Here is a 19,176-nt window from a genome sequence, read left to right as displayed (position 1 = left end):
CAAATGATGTTGTGAAAACTGAATGTCTACATGCAGAATGTGGAAATTAATGCAGAGAAACTCACTAAAATGGAGTGATAAAGCCAAAAGATGGAGCTTTCGTGTCCTACTTCTTGTTGCCAATTGCAAACAAAACAGAAAGAGAAAGACCTTGGACTGGATAGTACTTTTTTATACTAGCAGAGGGAAGGAAGGCTTCTTCCTGCCCTGTCAACAGCCCAGCCTATAAGGGACTGTTGCAATTTAGCCAATGAGAAAGCACTACGGTTTGAACTCCCAGTTTATTCCAGTGGACATTTTGTTGTTATTTTTTTATTTATTTTTTAAAGATTTTATTTATTTACTCGACAGAGAGGGAGACAGTGAGAGAGGGAACAGAAGCCAAGGGAGAGGAAGAAGCAGGCTTCCCGCTGACCAGGGAGCCTGCGCTCCCCTGGAGCCAAATGCAGACACTTAACAATTGAGCCACTCAGGTACCCCAGACTTTTTGTTTATAGCAGTCCTTCCCAACTCCCCCTATATCCTCTGAAAAAAAGTATTCCTCTCTTTTGTTCTCCAGACTTGCCTAGGCTTTTCTGTAGAGTGCATGTCCCTGATTGTAATTCTCTGCTATTCCCGAATAAACTCATCTTTTTGCTGGTAAAATAAATGGCAGCTTTATTTTTAAGGTTAACAATAATAAAAATGGATCCCTAACTTACACCATACACAAAAATTAACTCACAATGGTTAAAAGCTTAAATGTCCCCCTGAAACTATAAAACTTCTAGGACAAAACATCTTGACATTGGTTTTGGCAATGGTTTCTTGGACATAACATCAACAGCACACAGGTAACAAAAACAAAAAATAAACAAGTGGAACTACCTCAAACTAAAAATCTATTGTACAGCAAAGGCAACAATTGACAGAGTCAAAAGACAGCTTGTGGAATAAGAGAAAACACTTGTAAACCATGTATCTCGTAAGAGGTTAATTTATAAAATATATAAAGGACTTATACAACTCAAGAGTAGAAAATGAAATACCAGATTAAAAAATGGGCAAAGACCTAAGAGAATATATTTCTAGGGAGATTTTGTAGAAGAAACCATTGTTGTAAACAGTGAGATGTAGGAAAAGTTTAATTACAAGTAGGTACTATCATAGATATTTGAGTTTTCACTTCTTCATGAGCATAAAAAAATTAAATTGCTTAGACAATTTAAAAACTTCCAAATCTCTAAGAAGAAAGGTTAACTCTGCTCATAGTTTTCTGTTTCACATATTTAAATTTAACTTAGACATATTATTATCAAATTTTGGCACTGTTAAATTATGCTTTTAAAACAGTATATTAAGATTTGCATGCCATTTACATGACAAATAATACTTGAGGTTTATAACAATTATACAAATGCCTTTTAAGTATATACTCTGTAACATTATGCATATAACATGCTATGTGTGCAATTTAATAACTAATGATATTTAATGTAAAATTCTTTTATGATATTTAATAAAGAAGTAACATTTACAGACAATAAAAGTTATATTGGCTTCTGAAAAAAAAATGGACAAAGAACTTGAACAGACATTTTTCCAAAGAAGATATAGAAGTATATAATTTTCTCTTGTTTGATCAAGTTAACAAAAGTATTCTGTAATTATAAGTCTCTTGAAAAAAACAACTTCCAGCCTTTTCTTTTTTTATTTTATATTTATATTCAGAATCTTTGATTTCTGCTCTTATCTATTCTAATTTCTCTGGATATATTCTATTCATTTTCCAAATTCTCATGTTGGAAAGTTAGATATTTAATTTTTGGTTTTCTTTTTTTTTCATCATATGTGCATTTCCATTGAAGTACATGTAGGCTTTCATACTACAAGTTTAGTTCTAAGTATTTTTAAATTTCCACAAGGTTTTCATTGAAATGCAAATTATTTAGAAGTTGTAAAATTTGAGAATGTATGAGAATTAGGAAAAAAACTCTCTAGGGCGTCTGTGTGGCTCAGTGGGTTAAGCCTCTGCCTTCAGCTCAGGTCATGGTGTCAGGGTCCTGGGATAGAGGCCTGCATTGGACTCTCTGCTGAGCAGGGAGCCTGCTTCCCCCCTCTCTCTGCCTGCCTATCTGTCTACTTGTGATCTCTCTCTGTCAAATAAATAAATAAAATATTAAAAAAAAAAGAATAAAAAAGAAAAAATTCTCTATAAACTTTTTTTAAAAATAATTTTTACTTATTTATTTGAGAGAAGGAGAACACAAGCAGGGGAGTAGCAGAGACAGAGGAAGAAGCAGGCTCCCCACTGAGCAGGAAGCCCCACTGGGGGCTTGATCCCAGGACCCTGGGATCATGACCTGAGCTGAGGGCAGATGCTTAACTGACCGAACCACCCAGGTGCTCCTCTCTATAAACTTTTAACTTGATAGTATTATGATCAGAGATTCAGATCTACTTGATATTGATTCTTTGAAGTATGTTAAGAATTACTTATGTCCTCTTACTTGGTCAGGTTTTAATTTTTTTTTTTTTTTAAAGATTTTATTTATTTATTTGACAGAGAGAAATCACAAGTAGATGGAGAGGCAGGCAGAGAGAGAGAGAGAGGGAAGCAGGCTCCCTGCTGAGCAGAGAGCCCGATGCGGGACTCGATCCCAGGACCCTGAGATCATGACCTGAGCCGAAGGCAGCGGCTTAACCCACTGAGCCACCCAGGCGCCCAATTTTTTTTAATTTATTTTATTTTATTTCTTTTCAGTGGTCCAAAATTGATTGTTTATGCAACACACCCACTGCTCCATGCAATACATGCCCTCCATAATAACCACCACCAGACTCGCCCAACCCACCAACCCCTCCCCTCCAAAACCCTCAGTTTGTTTCTCATAGTCCACAGTCTCTCATGGTTTGTTTCCCGCTATGGTTTCCCCCATCTCACTTCTCCTCTCCATCTTCCAATATCCTCTGTGTTATTCCTTATGCTCCACAAGTACTTGGTCAGTTTTTGTAATTGCTCCACATGTATTTTTTAATTGTTGGGTACAGAGTTTCATATATTTCATCTAGATCATGATTATTTATTCAATTGTTAATAGCATTTATAATTGTTCAACATCATAGCATTGCGGGGCAATGTATTTATTTTAAAACTTTCTGACATAATTCTTTTTATACTCTAATAATTACCACTTTATAACTTGGATAGCACTCTGGTGAAAAATTTATGTAGTCTAAAGTCCTGGATTTTGGATTTTGTGGGACTGAAAAGCATCTAGAAAGCCCAAATTGCTAGAGTAAGAGGTAGCTTTTTGTCCTGTGGTTTTTCATTTGCAGTTATCTTCTTGTTCACATTGATGAGTGTTTTTGCCAGGAAATTTCTAGTTACTACAGTAGAATAATACTCTTTCCCTTTCTAGCTGCTTCTCAAACTTTCTAGTGTGCTGGATTTCTTAGATATTTCTACTGATTCATTTTATTTTTTATTTTATTATTTTTTAAAAAGCTTATGTTTGTATGTATGTATTTATGTAAGTAATCTCTAGACCCAATGTAGGGGTAGAACTCATGACCCTGAGATTGAGAGTTGCACAGTCTTCTGACTGAGCCAGCCAGGGGCCCCTCTACTGACTAATTTTATTTAATTTTTTATTTTTTTAAGAATATTTTATTTCTTTATTTGACAGAGAGACAGCGAGAGAGGGAACACAAGCAGGGGGAATGAGAGAGGGAAAAGCAGCTTCCCACCCAGCAGGGAGCCCAATGCAGGGCTCAATCCCAGGACCCCATGATCATGACCTGAGCCGAAGGAAGATGCTTAACAACTGAGCCATCCAGGCCACCCTCTACTGATTCATTTTAAAGCAAAAATATTTCTGTACATCCATCTAAAACACCATTAAATCCAATAGCCAGAAGGTACTTTTCTTTTTTTGGTCCTTTTTGGCCTTTTTAATTCCCCAGGAGCAAAATCAGTGTGGAATCCAAGGAATAATTCCAGGAAAATCTAATCAAGGAAAAACTGGCTATTCCCAAGACTCACAGCATCATTTGGTCACCAGTATTCAAGGTTGCTAATTAGAATCCTTTTTACTTGAGGAAAACAATATTAAGCTCTTTGTTTTGGAAAAGGTTACAGTCCCAATCAGAATGTGAAATTATCCTCCCCTGAACCTAGAAAAATGCTCCTATTTCAAGAATTATCATGTAAAATGTATGCAAAACAAATGTTTTACAGTTTAGCAGACTGAACATTAATCCAATCTACTCTTGGTTCTCTCTCCAATGATTGCTCAGTAATTATTTCCTCTTTTAATCTAATACGCAGTTAAATTGCTAGTCCACATATTTGTGATATATGTATTCTGGGCAAGGCATGGGGAGGAGTATCAAGATGAATGGACTCTGGCTTTTGCCAAGGGTACTAGCGAAGGTAATGCTAAAGGTATTTGGAGGACAATAAGCTGGATCATGAATCATGGGCGGGATTTTGACTAGAAGAGGATGTTCCAGGAGGAGGAAATAGCATATTTCATCTTTTCTATTTCTTATTCTTTTCTATTCCCCTATTCTGTATTTTCTCTCTTTCTTTCTCTTTCTTTCTTTCTTTCTTTCTTTCTTTCTTTCTTTCTTTCTTTCTTTCTTTCTTTCTTTCTTTCTTCTTTCTGTTTATTAATTTGACAGAGAGAGAGAGATCACAAGTAGGCAGAGAGGGTGGGGGGTAAGAAGTCTCCCTGCTGAGCAGAGAGCCCGATGTGGGGCTTGATCCCAGGACCCTGAGCTCGTGACCTGAGCTGAAGGCAGAGGCTTAACCCACTGAGCCACCCAGGCACCCCTATTCTGTATTTTCTTTTAGGTTTTTTTTTTTTTTTTGTGGTAGATAAATTACTAAGTTGTATTTTCCGTTTCTGTGTTTTAGATACTCCCAATTTCTGTCATTTGGTTCTCAGTATCCATTGAACTAATTCTTATTTTTCTCTTTTAGAAATTATAGTTTTTACATAATGGAAGCTCTCTATCTTGTCACAAAATTTGGAGGGAATTGATCTACTATTTGAGAAGAATAGATTCTTTGGTCTAACTCAGGTAAGAGAGAGTCTGGTTCCCACTGCCTTTCTTTGCAAATAGCATTAATGACATTTTCAGCATTGAGTGTGAGCCATTTCTAGGGCTCAGAAAAGATTCTTCTATGTTGTTTTTTTGATGCAACATAGATGAAACAGACAATGGAATGCAGTAAACTACAATACTCGTGTGAAAATTTCACTATAAGGATGTAACATTAGGTATAGTCAACATTTTAGAAATTGAGTGCCAGGCTGTTGATGTCTCTTTCTGATATGCAAGGAGTGCAGATTGAGAGTGGAAGAGTTGGAGTAGTGTGGAATAGTTAGGAAGGATGGTGCAATTAGGAACATATAGAACTAAAATGAAAATTTTATGAGAATTAAATTTATATAAATTCAGGTAACTATTGATTTCTTTTTAACACACTTTATGTGGATATGGCTTAGCATGTGAATGGTTTAATTGAAAAGGACCTGGAAAGGATAACACTGGGGGCTGGGAACTTAGAAGAGACTAGATCTGGATAAGAATGATATAGTGAAGGTCTTGGACAGCCAGAGACAACACGAGGGTAGTAGATGACTGAGCAAATGTAGAAAGCAGTATGACAGTACATGGTAGAGGAGCAGGAGATGAGGAGGTAGGCACTAAAGACCTACTTTACCTTCTATGAACTTCTATCAAGTACCTTGGTAGTAAAAGCTACTTCCCCATATCCTTGAAGTTATTTTTGACTGTAGGTTGTCAGTGACTTACAGAGCAGTGTGATGAAGAAGTCTGGACTCTGGAATCAACTTTTTTTTTTTCTAAAATAAAGATTTTACTTATTTATTTGAGAGAAAGAGAGAGTGCACAAATGGGAGAAACAGCAAAGGAAGAGAGAGAAACAGACTCCCTGCTAAGCAGGGAGCTATTCTGGGGCTCAATTCCAGGACCCTGAGACCATGACCTAAGCCGAAGGGAGTTTTTTTTTTTTTTTTAAAGATTTATTTATTTATTTGACAGGCAGAGATTATAAGTAGGCAGAGAGGCAGACAGAGAGAGAGAGAAGAGGAAGCAGGCTTCTTGCTTAGCAGAGAGCCTGACATGGGGCTGGTTTCCAGGACCCTGGGATCATGACCTGAACCAAAGGCAGAGGCTTTAATCCACTGAGCCACCCAGGTGCCCCAAAGGGAGATTCTTAATTGAAGATTAAGAAGGCTTAGGTGATCTGTTTAATCTCTTTGAGTTCTTGTTTTCTAATCTGTAAAATGTAGATCATATTCTCTTTCCACTCTTCCCTGTGTATTGTACAATAAAAGATGTGAAAGGTTTTAGAGGCTGTAAGCTTTTAGAAAAAAGCAAAATAATGTTGTAAATTTTGGTATTCATATCCTGTAGGAAATGATTAATGAAATAAGGTAAAGATAGCAGTGTTCATGGTAGGGCAGAACTTGAAGAAATTGTCTTAGTTGTAATTATGTGAGAGAATAGAAACATTCTTAATTCAGGTGAATTTATAACTCATTGGTTAGTCGTGAGGACTAATGATATTCTTGCATACAGTATCTTTATTTCTAGAGGATATAGTATAGCTATTATATATAATACTAATAGAATATATAACATTAGTGTTTTCTGAAGCCAATATGAGATCAGAATTAAGAGAAGTCTGACTTATAACATTTAGGAAATAATTGTATTATATTTATGATTAGACTCTTGCCAATGTTTTACAACCAAGATTCATTAGAACAATAAGGAAATGGAAATGATGTGTAGACACTGAATAGGATCAGAGAACTACTATATGTTAAAGGAGTTAAGGGGAAAAAAAAGACACCACTAATAACAAAAAGTATTTGTGAAACTAATGTAACACTGGTGTCAACTATACTCAAAAAAAGATTTTAAGTATTTATTCTGGATATGATAAGATTAAGAAGAGGTATAAGAGTTTAAAAAATAATATAGCTGACTCACTGATCAGCAGATTTAGCTGATAGCTCCTTTGGCATTTTCCACATGTATAAAAGATCAATATCTGGTGGATAATAAGAGTTTCCATCTATACTGAGGATCCAACAAAAGTAATTGCTCCTAAATAATCATCTTAAGAAAATTTTATCTAAGGGTTTGGAGAGGAGTAAAGAAAATCATTTAGGAAACACTCAAAAGGATGCCCAAAGTGGGTTTAGAATTTACACATTTGCATATATTTAAAGTTAAGTTATGCACTGTGTTTAGACACATTCTGCCCTTGGCCTCTAAGCTCTGACATTTAAGTCCTTTTATATGTTAATGACTCTAGTTAGAAGTCCTCCCCCCCCCCATTGTGCCCACAAAAGAATGCTCAGAAAGAGGAAAATTAAATAAGATGATCTACTTAGCTATCTGGAAGAGACTCTTTTAAAATAATATTATATTAGTATCATAGATTCTACTACCTATGCTCTTGGATCATTTCCTTTTCCTTTATGAATCTTTCTGTAAGTTCAATGAACAGAAATGTCTCTGGCCCCTGTACCAGGAATAACTTTTGATCTTTCTCATCCACTGTAAACCAGGTAGAAAAAAAAAATTAACCCATTTTTCCCCATGGAGTGACAATTCAAGCCTCATAATGTTCATACTGTTCTTTATCTACTACTTTCAATTCTTCTCTGTTCTTTGTCTAAATAGTCCTCTTTTTTCTTTCTTTCTTTCTTTTTTTTTTTTAAGATTTCATTTATTTATTTGACACAGAGAGAGAGAGAGACAACAGGAGAGAGAGCACAAACAGGGGGAGTGGAGAGGAGAAGCAGGCTTCCCACTGAGCAGGGTGTCCGATGCAGGGCTAGATACTAGGACACTGGGATCATGACTTGAGCCAAAGGCAGAGGCTTAACGACTGATCCACACAGGTGCCACTTTTTTTGTCTTTTTAAAAATTGAAGTATAATTGACATGTAACAGTATATTAGTTTCAGGTGTACAACATAATGAAAATGCCCAACTAGGAAATGGTGAACAGTATGAAGTGGTGCAGAGAGATCTTAAGGATGAAGATTTAGCTACTCCAAGGTATTTAGTGATCTTCACGATGATAAGGGGAACAAAAGCAAGAGAATTGTACCTAAAATGAAGTCTCCTTAATACTGTTATGCTGGAAATAAAAAAAAAAAAAAAAAAAAAAAAAAAAATGAAGTCTCCTTACAACCTGTAGCCCACTGATAAGTCCCTGAGACATACAGGGTATAACACTCCTACAACTCCTTCAAGGATTCTCTTTAATGTTTGACCAATACAGCTTTGCTTTGGTTAGTGTAATTTCAATCTGATAACTACAAACCTCCAGGATATGATAACAATCATCTTTCAACATGTGGCCCACTAACACATATCTAAACAGTCTCATGAATAATGCTTTACTTAATAGCTGACCTTCCAAGGTCTTGGGGACCTTGCTTTCAGCATACACAAATTCCTTAAAGACTATGTTATTCCTAACCCTCACTACCTAAAAAGTATATAATCAGTTACTCCTCACGATCCCAGTGCAGCACTTTCTGCCCCATGGGTCCTATCCCTGCGCTATAATAAAAGCACATTTTTGTACAGAAGATGTCTCAAGAATTATTTCTTGACCATTCCCTCAGTAACCCCACAACAATGAGACCTGTTTAAAAGTCCAGGGGACAGCTGTCAGAATGCAGGGAGTTAAAGAGGAAGTCCTCCATAGGCAATCGATCACATAGTATTAAGGAGGAATAAATATTTCTTGCAAATAGAAGCATTCTAGAAAGATGGTATGGAGACAAATTATAGCAGTACCTTCTAAATTAGGATTTTGTACTTTCAGAGGCAATGAAAACCACTGAACATATTTTGGTGGTGTTAGGTACATAACCAAAGTGCTTAGAAAGAGTAATCTGTTGGCCATATTCAGGTTAGAAAGGGAGAGACGTGTTGTCCTGTATAGTAGGGTTTTGGTAAGGATTAGTGAAAGCAAGTAGAGGATTTGAGAAGAGCTGAGTGGATAAGATGCTTGTAATGTTATACTAGATCTGAAAGAAAAGCTGCATGGGGAGGAGAGAGATGATTATTAACTTTATGGTAGTCATGTGAAATTCCACAAGCACAAGACTGATATATAAACATTTAGGTGACAGTGTTTAGTAGACTATGGGAAATATGACTATACTGTTTAGGATAGAATCAGGGAATGAGTGATACACCTATTTGGATTCAGCTAGCATTTGTACTCTAATGAAAGTATTAAGCCCTTTCATATATGCTGCCTTTCCCACAGTGGTCAAGCTTTTGGGGAGGGTATAACTAGAATATAGAAGAAGCTGGTTAGGAGGAGACTAAGGCAAGATCTTAAACAATGTATCTAATGAACAGAGGACAAAAAAATGAGGGAGACAAGTGAGAATTAAGACTACCAGGAGAGGGGTGCCTGGGTGGCTCAGTGGGTTAAAGCCTCCGCTTTCAGCTCAGGTCATGATCCCAGAGTCCTGGGATCAAACCCCGCATCGGGGTCTCTGCTCAGTCCGGAGCCTGCTTCCTCCTCTCTCTCTACCTCTCTGCCTACTTGTGATCTCTCTCTCTCTGTGTCAAATAAATATATAGAATCTTAAAAAAAAAAAAAAAAAGACTTCCGGGAGAATTTAGTGAACTAAGGATGTTATAATAAATCATTACAGCTAGCAGTTATTGAATTCTTGCTATGTGTTCTAAGATCTTTACCAAGCTCTTTCATGGCAATTTTTGAGGCCAGACTATTATTACTTCAATTTAACAGATGAGTAAACTTAGACACAATAAGATTAAGTAAGTTATCTGAGGTCAGGGTGTAAGTGGGGCATAGGGGTGCAAGAGGACTTGACTCTGGGGGTCCTATTCAGACTATGTTTGGCCACTCACCACTGACAAAATCCAAAGGCAGAGGGATGAGAGCTTGCTGAAACAAGAAAGAAATTTGTTCAGTAAGGCCCACACTGGGAAGACAGCAGACTAGCGTCTCAAAGCCTGTCTCAAAAGTGCTGAAAAAGCTTCTAGGTTTATGTAAGGAAAATGTGGGACAAAGGTCAGCGGGTACCCGCAGGTGGTCAGTAAAGATCCAGTGGATCATCCTCCTAAGGTCATTCATGCAAGGTCATGCTGGTATCAGGGTAGTCCCTGTTGCTTGAAGCGGGTGAATTTGGTTCCCATCAGGGTTTGCTTTGCCTGCAGGATCTGTTGTCTAAATTCAGAGATAAGCTAGAAAGAATAATTTAATCAATTAGAAAGCACAGCTGTGTGTGTAGGGGGGTAGGGGTGTGGGGGGGTTGGGGGGTGAAAAAAGTACAGACTGAGGTCAACATGGAGGGAGTTGAAATCCTCTCTCAAGGGTTACTGGTAAGGCAAGTGGTGAAGGCAAGTTTAAACCCAGTCGTATGGTCTGTGATTGTTCACTTTATTTATTTTATTTTATTATATTTTATTTTGTGATTGTTCACTTTTAACCAATATTTTAGATCTGTCTCTCCAGAACAAGAAACATAGGAAGAAAATGAATGAACCAATTTAAATAAACTACCTAGTACCTAAATCTGTATATATAGAAAGATTAGCAGGATTGGATATTTATTTTAAATTCCAGTTCTTTGTTATCTTGTAGAGAAAATTTCACTTGTCTTCAAGATCAACATTCACTGTGACAGAAAATATTTGGGATGAGATTAATTCATAGTTTGGAGCCTCAAAAAAATCAAATTAAAAAAAATAGAACTCTCAAGTTGGCTTTTCTTTAATCACTTTATCGTAAAGCAATACATAAGAATATTGTAACTGAGAGTTACAGTTTACTTCAAATGACCAATGACATGATGTTTACTTACTTCAGATTTTTAGGCACTTTCTATTGTCAAGTTATTATTCCAACAACAATTAACAAGGAGTCTAACACTATGTATTAGGTGGCATTTACAACCCTGAGAGTTTAGCAGAGTAATAACAGTGCAAGATTAGACTGGATATACTGAGTAAATCTTGAAATCAGAGAGATTGGTATAGATGATTTCTGAAATTTCATCTCAGATATTAGAATTTATATGTATAAAGCATATATTAAGTATATGTGATATTAGACTGATGTTGGACACAAGAATGTTGTAAGAAGCAGATGCTAATTTATTTATTTCTTTTTTTTTTTTTAAGATTTTTATTCATTTATTTGATAGACAGAGATCACAAGTAGGCAGAAGGCAGGCAGAGAGAGAGGGGGAAGCAGGCTCCCCGCGGAGCAGAGAGCCCGATGCGGGGCTCGATCACAGGACCCCGAGATCATGACCTGAGCCTGAGGCAGAGGCTTAAACCACTGAGCCACCCAGGCGCCCCTCTTTTTTTTGTTGTTTTTAAAGATTTTATTTATTTATTTGACAGAGAGAGATCACAAGTAGGCAGAGGCAGGTGGGGGTGGGGGGGGAAGCAGGCTCCCTGCTCAGCAGAGAGCCCGATGTGGGGCTCGATCCCAGGACCCTGGGATCATGACCTGAACAGAAGGCAGAGGCTTTAACTCACTGAGTCACCCAGGCGCCCCACAGATGCTAATTTCAATAAAAAGTAATATTAATATGTAAAGGAATTCACTGGCAATAGTTTGAGACTAGAAGGTTAGGGGCAATGGATACTTTAAAGCATATACAATAAAGATAATGAGGTATAAATCATGAAGGGAAACCAAACAGGGGGGATTGACTCAGGAGGCATAATATATAAAATAATTAGAAGTTCAAGAAACACAAAAAGAAACTAATTTTATTTAAATGGGAGGGAGGAGGTAAGAAGTTGGGGAGAAAGGTATTTTAAGTTCTTATCTTAATTGGTGTTGGGGAAAGGCAGGAAGGAAATAGAACATATTGGTAGGGAAAATAGTTGGCATCATATTTTATTTATTTTTTATTTTAAAATTATTATTATTATTATTATTATTATTATTTTTGGTTGGGGGGGGAGGAGGGGCAGAGGGACAGGGAGAGAGAGAGAGTCCCAAGCGGGCTTCATGACCCCTATGGAATCTGACATGGGGCTCCATCTCACAATCCTGAGATCATTAGCCAAGCTGAAATCAAGTTGGTAGCCTAACTGTCTGAGCCACCCAGATGCCCCATTGGCATCTTATTTTAAAATAGGAATAGAAAAATGGGGCACCTGCGTGGCTCAGTCAATTGGGAGTCTGCCTTCAGCTCAGGTCTTGATCCCAGGGTCCTTGGATCAAGTCTCACATCGGGCTCCTTGCTCAGTGGGAAGCTTCCTTCTCCCTCTCCCACGCCCCCTGTTTGTGTTCCCTCTGTCACTCTCTCTGTCAACTAAGTACATAAGTAAGTCTTTAAGAAAAAATAAAATAAGAATAGAGAAATGTATCACTAGAAAAGGGACAATAGACATGAAAAAAAAAAAAAAGGAAAGTATAGTAGGATTTTCATGTTAATAAGGGGATGATGAAATGGATATGATTTTAACCAAACCAGCAAAAATTAAGTATGAAAAAGTTGTATCTTTCTGCTGGCGACATTATGATAAATCTAGAGAACCCAAGCTATTTCAGTAAAAAACTATTCACCCAATAACAGAAGGTAGTTAGGTGACTACACATAACATATCAAAAGAAATAACTTTTTTCCATTCTAGCAAAAAGAACCTAGACATGGAAGTGAGAAAAGATAGTTCATTTATAATGCCAAGGAAAAAGCTATAAAATACTAAAGAATAATTTTAATAAAGAGAGCATAGAACATATGTAAAGAAAATGGCAAAATCATATTGAAGGAGATGAAACAAGGTTTGAACAAATGGATGGGAATTCCTTAGTGGTTCAGTCGGTTAAGCGTCTGTCTACCTTCAGCTCAGGTCATGATCCCAGAGTCCTGGGGTCAAGTTCTGTGTTGGGCTTCCTGCTCAGAGGGAGTCTGCTTCTCCTTTTCCCTCTGTTCCTCCCCTCCTGCTCATGCTTTCTCTCTCTCTCTCAAATAAATAAAATCTTAAAAAAAATGAACAAATGGGTGGATGTACTATGTTCTTGAATGGAAAGACACTATCATAACCATGCTACTTCATTCAAAGTTAATATACAAACTTATTGCAACTCAAATCAGAAGTTCAATGGAATTTTGAAGGCATTGGAGAAAATGAATTTAAAATTTATATGCTACAATACATGCTTATGAATAGCCAAGGAAGTATGAAAAATAAGGACAATGAAGGAGGCATGTGCCTTATCAGACATAGTGATGTAGTATTACCCTGAATTTCTTTTTTTTTTTCCTTTTTAAATATTTTATTTATTTATTTGTCAGAGAAAGAGCACAAGCAGAGGGAGCAGCAGGCTGAGAGAGAAGCAGGTTCCTCGTTGAGCAAGGAGCCTGATGTGAGACTCCATCCCAGAACCCTGGGATCATGAGCTGAATCAAAGGCAAATGCTTAACCAACTGAACCACCCAGGCATCCAGTTACCCTGATATTTCTACAGAACGAGACAAATGTATCAGTGAAATCAAAATAAAGAATTCAGAAACAGATCCCCAAATATCTGATAATTAAGTGTAATGCAAAAAATAGTAGTTAAGTTGAAAGAGGGAAGAATGGGTCATTTAAAACACAGTGTCATTACTATTTTATTCACTGGAAGAAATTAAAAGTGAACTTATATTTTAAAATATGTATAAAAATAATAGAGCACTGTCTTAAATAGAAAACAAAACAAAGCATTGAAAGAAAATCCAAGGGTGTACATGTATGATTCAGGAGCAAAGGAGATCTTAAAAGCAGTACGTTAAAAAAGTAATAGCTGTATTTAATCATTTAACAAAAACTTGGGTATAATGAAACAAAATTAATAGAGAATTGATAAAGAGAAAAGAGAAAACAAATGACAGAAAATGACAGAAAAGATAAAACAAATGACAAATGTTTAATATCCGTAATATAAAAAGAGCATTTACAAATCTGTAAAAAAAAAAGCACAGTAGGAAATAGGAAAAGGCATGAATAGGTACTTCACAGAAGTGCAGATTCAAACTGCAATAATGTTCAAATTTATTGGTTGTGAGAGAAATGAAAACCAGAATAACAGCGAGCTATCACTTTACACCCACTATTCTGGCAACAATTAAAGAAAGTATTGACATTTATTCTTATAGAAATATGTTTTATTCCAGCTTTTTTGGAAAGCTGTTGGACAACACTACTATTAAAAAATAACTTCTGGGAATCTGTGACACAGAAAGGAAAGCATTAATACACAAAGATGTATGTATATGGATAGTTATTTATAGCATTACCTGTAGGGGCCAATAAATTAGAAATAAGTTAAATGCTTATTGATAGAGAAATTGGTAAATAAATTATGGTCCATCCACACTGAATATTGGGTAGCCATTTAAAAGAATAAATTAGACACCTCTCTAGAGAGTTCTATGTGCCTTTCTGCACATTTCCATTCTGTGGCATATTTGAGTGTACAAATTAGGAAGTATGTCTATCTCCTGATGTAGTTCCTTAAATTCATAGGTGAATTTGCATACATTTTCCCTATTTTATTATACACTAAAGACCAAACTAAATTTAAGGCATATGATTAAATGATAACAAAGATCTAGGCATGGAAAAAGTTTTGGTGCTGGCTCTCTGTGATTTTTGTACTATGTAAACTCTATGTAACTGTGTACAATGGCTAAGCGACCTTTTGTTTTTGACATTTGTGTAACCCTTATTGCCAGGCTTCCCTTTTAATGTAAAAATCATGTATTTCTTCCTCTTATGCTCTGCAGGTATCTTCAGGATTGGCCTAGCACAAGAAGTTGATGGACGGAGGAAATCACTCTGTGGTGTCTGAATTTTTGTTGCTGGGACTCAGCAGTTCTTGGGAGATTCAGATTCTTCTTTTTTTGTTTTTTACTCTATTTTACATAGCAAGTATGCTAGGAAACCTTCTCATTGTGCTCACGATCATCTCAGACCATCACTTACATTCTCCCATGTACTTTTTGCTGGCTAATCTTTCCATCATCGATACAGGAGTTTCCAGCATTGCAAGCCCAAAGATGATTTATGATCTTTTCAGAAAACATAAAATCATCTCCTTGACAGGGTGCATTACTCAGATGTTCTTTATTCACACAGTTGGGGGTACGGAGATGGTGTTGCTTATAGTAATGGCCTATGACCGATACATTGCTATCTGTAAGCCCCTCCACTACCTGACCATTATGAGCCTAAGAATGTGCATTTCTCTTTTGGCTGTTGCTTGGACCATTGGACTCATCCATTCTGTGGCCCAACTGGCTTTTGTTGTAAACTTGCCCTTTTGTGGTCCCAACAAAATGGACAGTTTTTATTGTGATTTTCCTCGGTTTATCAAACTTGCATGTATAGACACATATAGACTGGAATTTCTGGTCACAGCCAACAGTGGTTTCATCTCCATGGGCACTTTCTTCATCTTGATTGTGTCTTACATTTTCATCCTGGTCACAGTTCGCAAACACTCTTCAGGTGGTTCATCTAAGGCCCTCTCTACTCTCTCTGCTCACATCACTGTGGTGGTCTTTTTCTTTGGTCCCTGTATTATTGTCTACGTGTGGCCATTCCCTACATTACCCATAGATAAATTTTTAGCCATCTTTGATGCCCTTATCACTCCTTTTATGAATCCTATTATCTATACATTCAGAAATAAGGAGATGAAAATGGCAATGAAGAGACTATTTGGTAAGGTTCTAAGTTTCAGGAAGAGTTTTTTCATAACCAATCAAAGACATTCAGATTCGTCTTGACTATTCTTGGAAATAATCTCTTTAATTAAACTTTTCATAATTTTTTTCATTTTATTTAATAGTTTTAATATCCACTGCGTTTTTGCAGAACAGAGTTAGAACAAGGACTCTGTTCTGATCTGGTCAGTTTTTCATAAGGACTCTTACCCTGTGGATCCTGGAAGTATTGAAAAAGAATGAATTCAGCCTTTAAATGAAGTATCTTTCTTATTTATTATAGAAGAATATGAAATCTCACATACTGGGTACATTTTCAATTAAATTATCCAACAAAATGTTGGGTACTCTTCTCTTTGGTAGTGATTCTCAAAGACATATCTCTTCCAATCTATTTGTGTACTGATATTCATGCCCTCTGAGTTTCTCATGTTTATTATGCTTGGAGGAATACACAAATTGAAGACAGTTGCTTAGATAGCTTTCAGAATTTGAGGCTTCTAACTAGATTTGACTAGCCACACTCAGATTTAGATAATACTAAGTTTTTTTTGGTTAAACCCCCCCCCCCTTTTTTTTTAAAGTGGGCCCCATGCCCAGCATGGAGTCCAATGTGGGGCTTGAACTTACAACCCTGAGATTAAGACCTGAGCTGAGATCAAAAGTTGGATGCTTAACCAACTGAGCCTCCCAGGTGCCCTAATACTGAGCTTTTTAAATTTAGTTGGGATTGGAAGGTGAAATTTGGGATAAATCACAGAGTGACAACTCAGGAAATTTTAATATTATTGCTTAATCCAATGTTTTGAAACAGAAGATGTAAATTCCTACACCACTCAGTATGTATCATAATTATATTTTACCCCAACTATTTCTTAAATCATTTTTATATGGTAAACAAAAATATGTAAAAATTAAAAGATTACAAATGGAGTGAATATTTTGGATCTAAGGATAGGCGGCACTGGTTTATAAATAAATAACTAAAATGCAAAACATTTCTGTATTATATGAATCAGGTTTATAACTATATAAATAGCAAATACAAAGTATAGACATTACAAAAGAAAATTTATTACAAAGCTGTCTACAAATGAAGAGGTATATTAATGAACTGTCTATAATGAAGACATGTATTAAACTTTCCATGTGATAAAATGTATTATATATAATTACTTAAAAAATAAACATATTGTTCAGAAGTGGTATAAATAACTATCCAAAGACTATCTCCCTATTTTTTCTGTGTTGCCAAGTAAATAGGAATGGGTGTTGAGTGAAGCCATTATTATTCATGTGTGTGCTAGGTGACTTGTTATGAACAAACAGTGGGAAGCGGCAGAGAGAAAGAGAGAGAAACAGACTCCCTACTGAAAAGGAATTCAGGGCTCATCCTACTGCAGTCTTTAATCCCATTCTCCTATTTCATCCATTTCACCCCCACCACCTCTCTGATAACCATCAGTTTGTTCTGTATAGTTAAGAGTCTGTTTCCTGGTTTGTTTGTCTCTCTTTTAAACATTTTTGTTTATTTCATCTAAGCTGTTGTGTTTACTGGCATAAATTTGTCCATAATATTCCTTATTTTTCTAAAATTTGTAGGATCTGCAGTGATGTATCCCTTTTCATTCTTAATGTTAATAATTTTCTTTTTATTTTTTTTTTTCCCTGATCAGTTTGGTGAGAAGTTTATCAGTTCTGTTGAACTTTTTGAACACAAGCTTTTGATTTTATTGATTTTCTCCTTGTTTTTCTCTTTTCTATTTTATTAATAATACTTTTCTTTATTATTTCTTTTTTTTAAAGATTTTATTTATTTGACAAAGAGACACAGCAAAAGAGGGAACACAAGCAGTGGGAGAGGGAGAAGCAGGCTTCCCGCTGAGTAGGGAGCCTGATGTGGGGCTCGATTCTGGGACCCCACAATCATGACCTGAGCTGAAGGCAGACACATAATGACTGAGCCATCTAGGCACCCCTTCTTTATTATTTTTGTTTACTGCTTACTCTGGGTTTATTATTTTTTAAAAAGATTTTATTTATCTATTAGAGAGAGAGAGAGAGAGCATGAACAGGGGGAGGGGCAGAGGGAGAGGGAGAAACAGAATCCGCAATGAGCTGGGAGCCCAATGTGAGGTTTGATCGCAGGACCCACGATCATGACCTGAAATGAAGGCAGACGCTTAATCGACAGAGCCATCCAGGCACCCTGGTCATGGTTTTCTTATCTCACAAGTGATTGTTAGGATTGTTATGTCATTCTACTTACTGAAATGTTCACTTCAGGTATTTTTGTTTATTTTTTCAGAATCTATATACAGAATTCTGTTGCATTTCTATGCACTACTACTGAAATAGTAGAGAGGGAAATTAAGGAAAAATCCTATTTACAATCGCATCAGAAAATAAAATGCCTAGGAATAAATTTAGCCAAAGAGGTGAAAAACCTGTATTCTGGAAACTGCAAGACATTGATGAAAGAAATCAAAGATGACACAAAGAAATGGAAAGATTCTCCTTGCTCATGGATTTGAAGAATTAATGTTGTTGAAATGGTCATACTACCTAAAACACTCTACAGAGTTGGTGAAATCTCTATCAAAATATCAATGGTACTTTTCACAGAAATAGAACAAAAAAACCTCAAGATTTTTATGAAATCACAAAATACCCAAATAACCAAACAATATTGAGAAAAAGGAACAAAGCTGGAGGTGTCACAATCTCCAGATTTCAAGATATACTACAAAAGCTGTAGTAATCAGAACTGTATGTTCCTGGCACAAAAATAGACAACAGACTTAAGAGCCCAGAAATAAGCCCACACATATATGGTCAAATAATCTATGACAAAGGAGGTAAAAATATGCAATGGAGAAAAGGCAGTCTCTTTAATAAATGGTGCTGGAAAAACAGGAAAACTACATGCAAATTTGTGCAGCCATTGTGGAAAACAGTATGGAGGTTCCTCATGAAGTCATTCTTGTTGCAACATTTAGATTTCTTTATCTCTGAACTATTTATCATCTTTCTATTGAATTCTTGGTATTTGTCACTATTTTGGACAACTTTCCTATATTAGATAAATATAAACTTTGTCATTTAAGTAGCAAATATTTTCCCATTGCTTATGGTGGTTTTGGCAATTCAAAGGTTCTTATTTTTATATTGTAAAATTTGGCTATCTTTTCTTTCTGCATTTGGATTTTGAGTTATAATTAGAAGTGTTTTCTCAGGTTATAGAGAAATTCACTCATGTTCCTTCTAATACCTGTGTGTCTTCATTTAAAAACATTTAAACCTCTGCATCATTTGGAAGTTAACTTAGCATAGTGTAAGAAATGGGACTAACATAACCACTTCTACATGTAGTTCTCTAGTTTCCTCAAGTCTTTTGTTAAAATGTCCATAT

The 19,176-nt window shown here is 36.2% G+C and overlaps 1 protein-coding gene across 1 annotated transcript; it reads left to right on the top strand.

The window, feature by feature from the left end:
• Positions 1 to 14,855: 14,855 nt before the first annotated feature.
• On the top strand, positions 14,856 to 15,827 carry LOC116590145 (olfactory receptor 4F3/4F16/4F29-like). The gene has a single exon (XM_032341793.1). The coding sequence runs from the start codon at positions 14,856 to 14,858 to the stop codon at positions 15,825 to 15,827; it is 972 nt and encodes a 323-aa protein (XP_032197684.1).
• The last annotated feature ends 3,349 nt before the right edge of the window (positions 15,828 to 19,176 follow it).

Source organism: Mustela erminea, chromosome 5, assembly GCF_009829155.1.
Source record: "Mustela erminea isolate mMusErm1 chromosome 5, mMusErm1.Pri, whole genome shotgun sequence".
Taxonomy (NCBI): domain Eukaryota; kingdom Metazoa; phylum Chordata; class Mammalia; order Carnivora; family Mustelidae; genus Mustela; species Mustela erminea.
The sequence above is the reverse complement of the archived record's forward strand: the minus strand, read 5'-3'. Positions and strand labels throughout refer to the sequence as shown.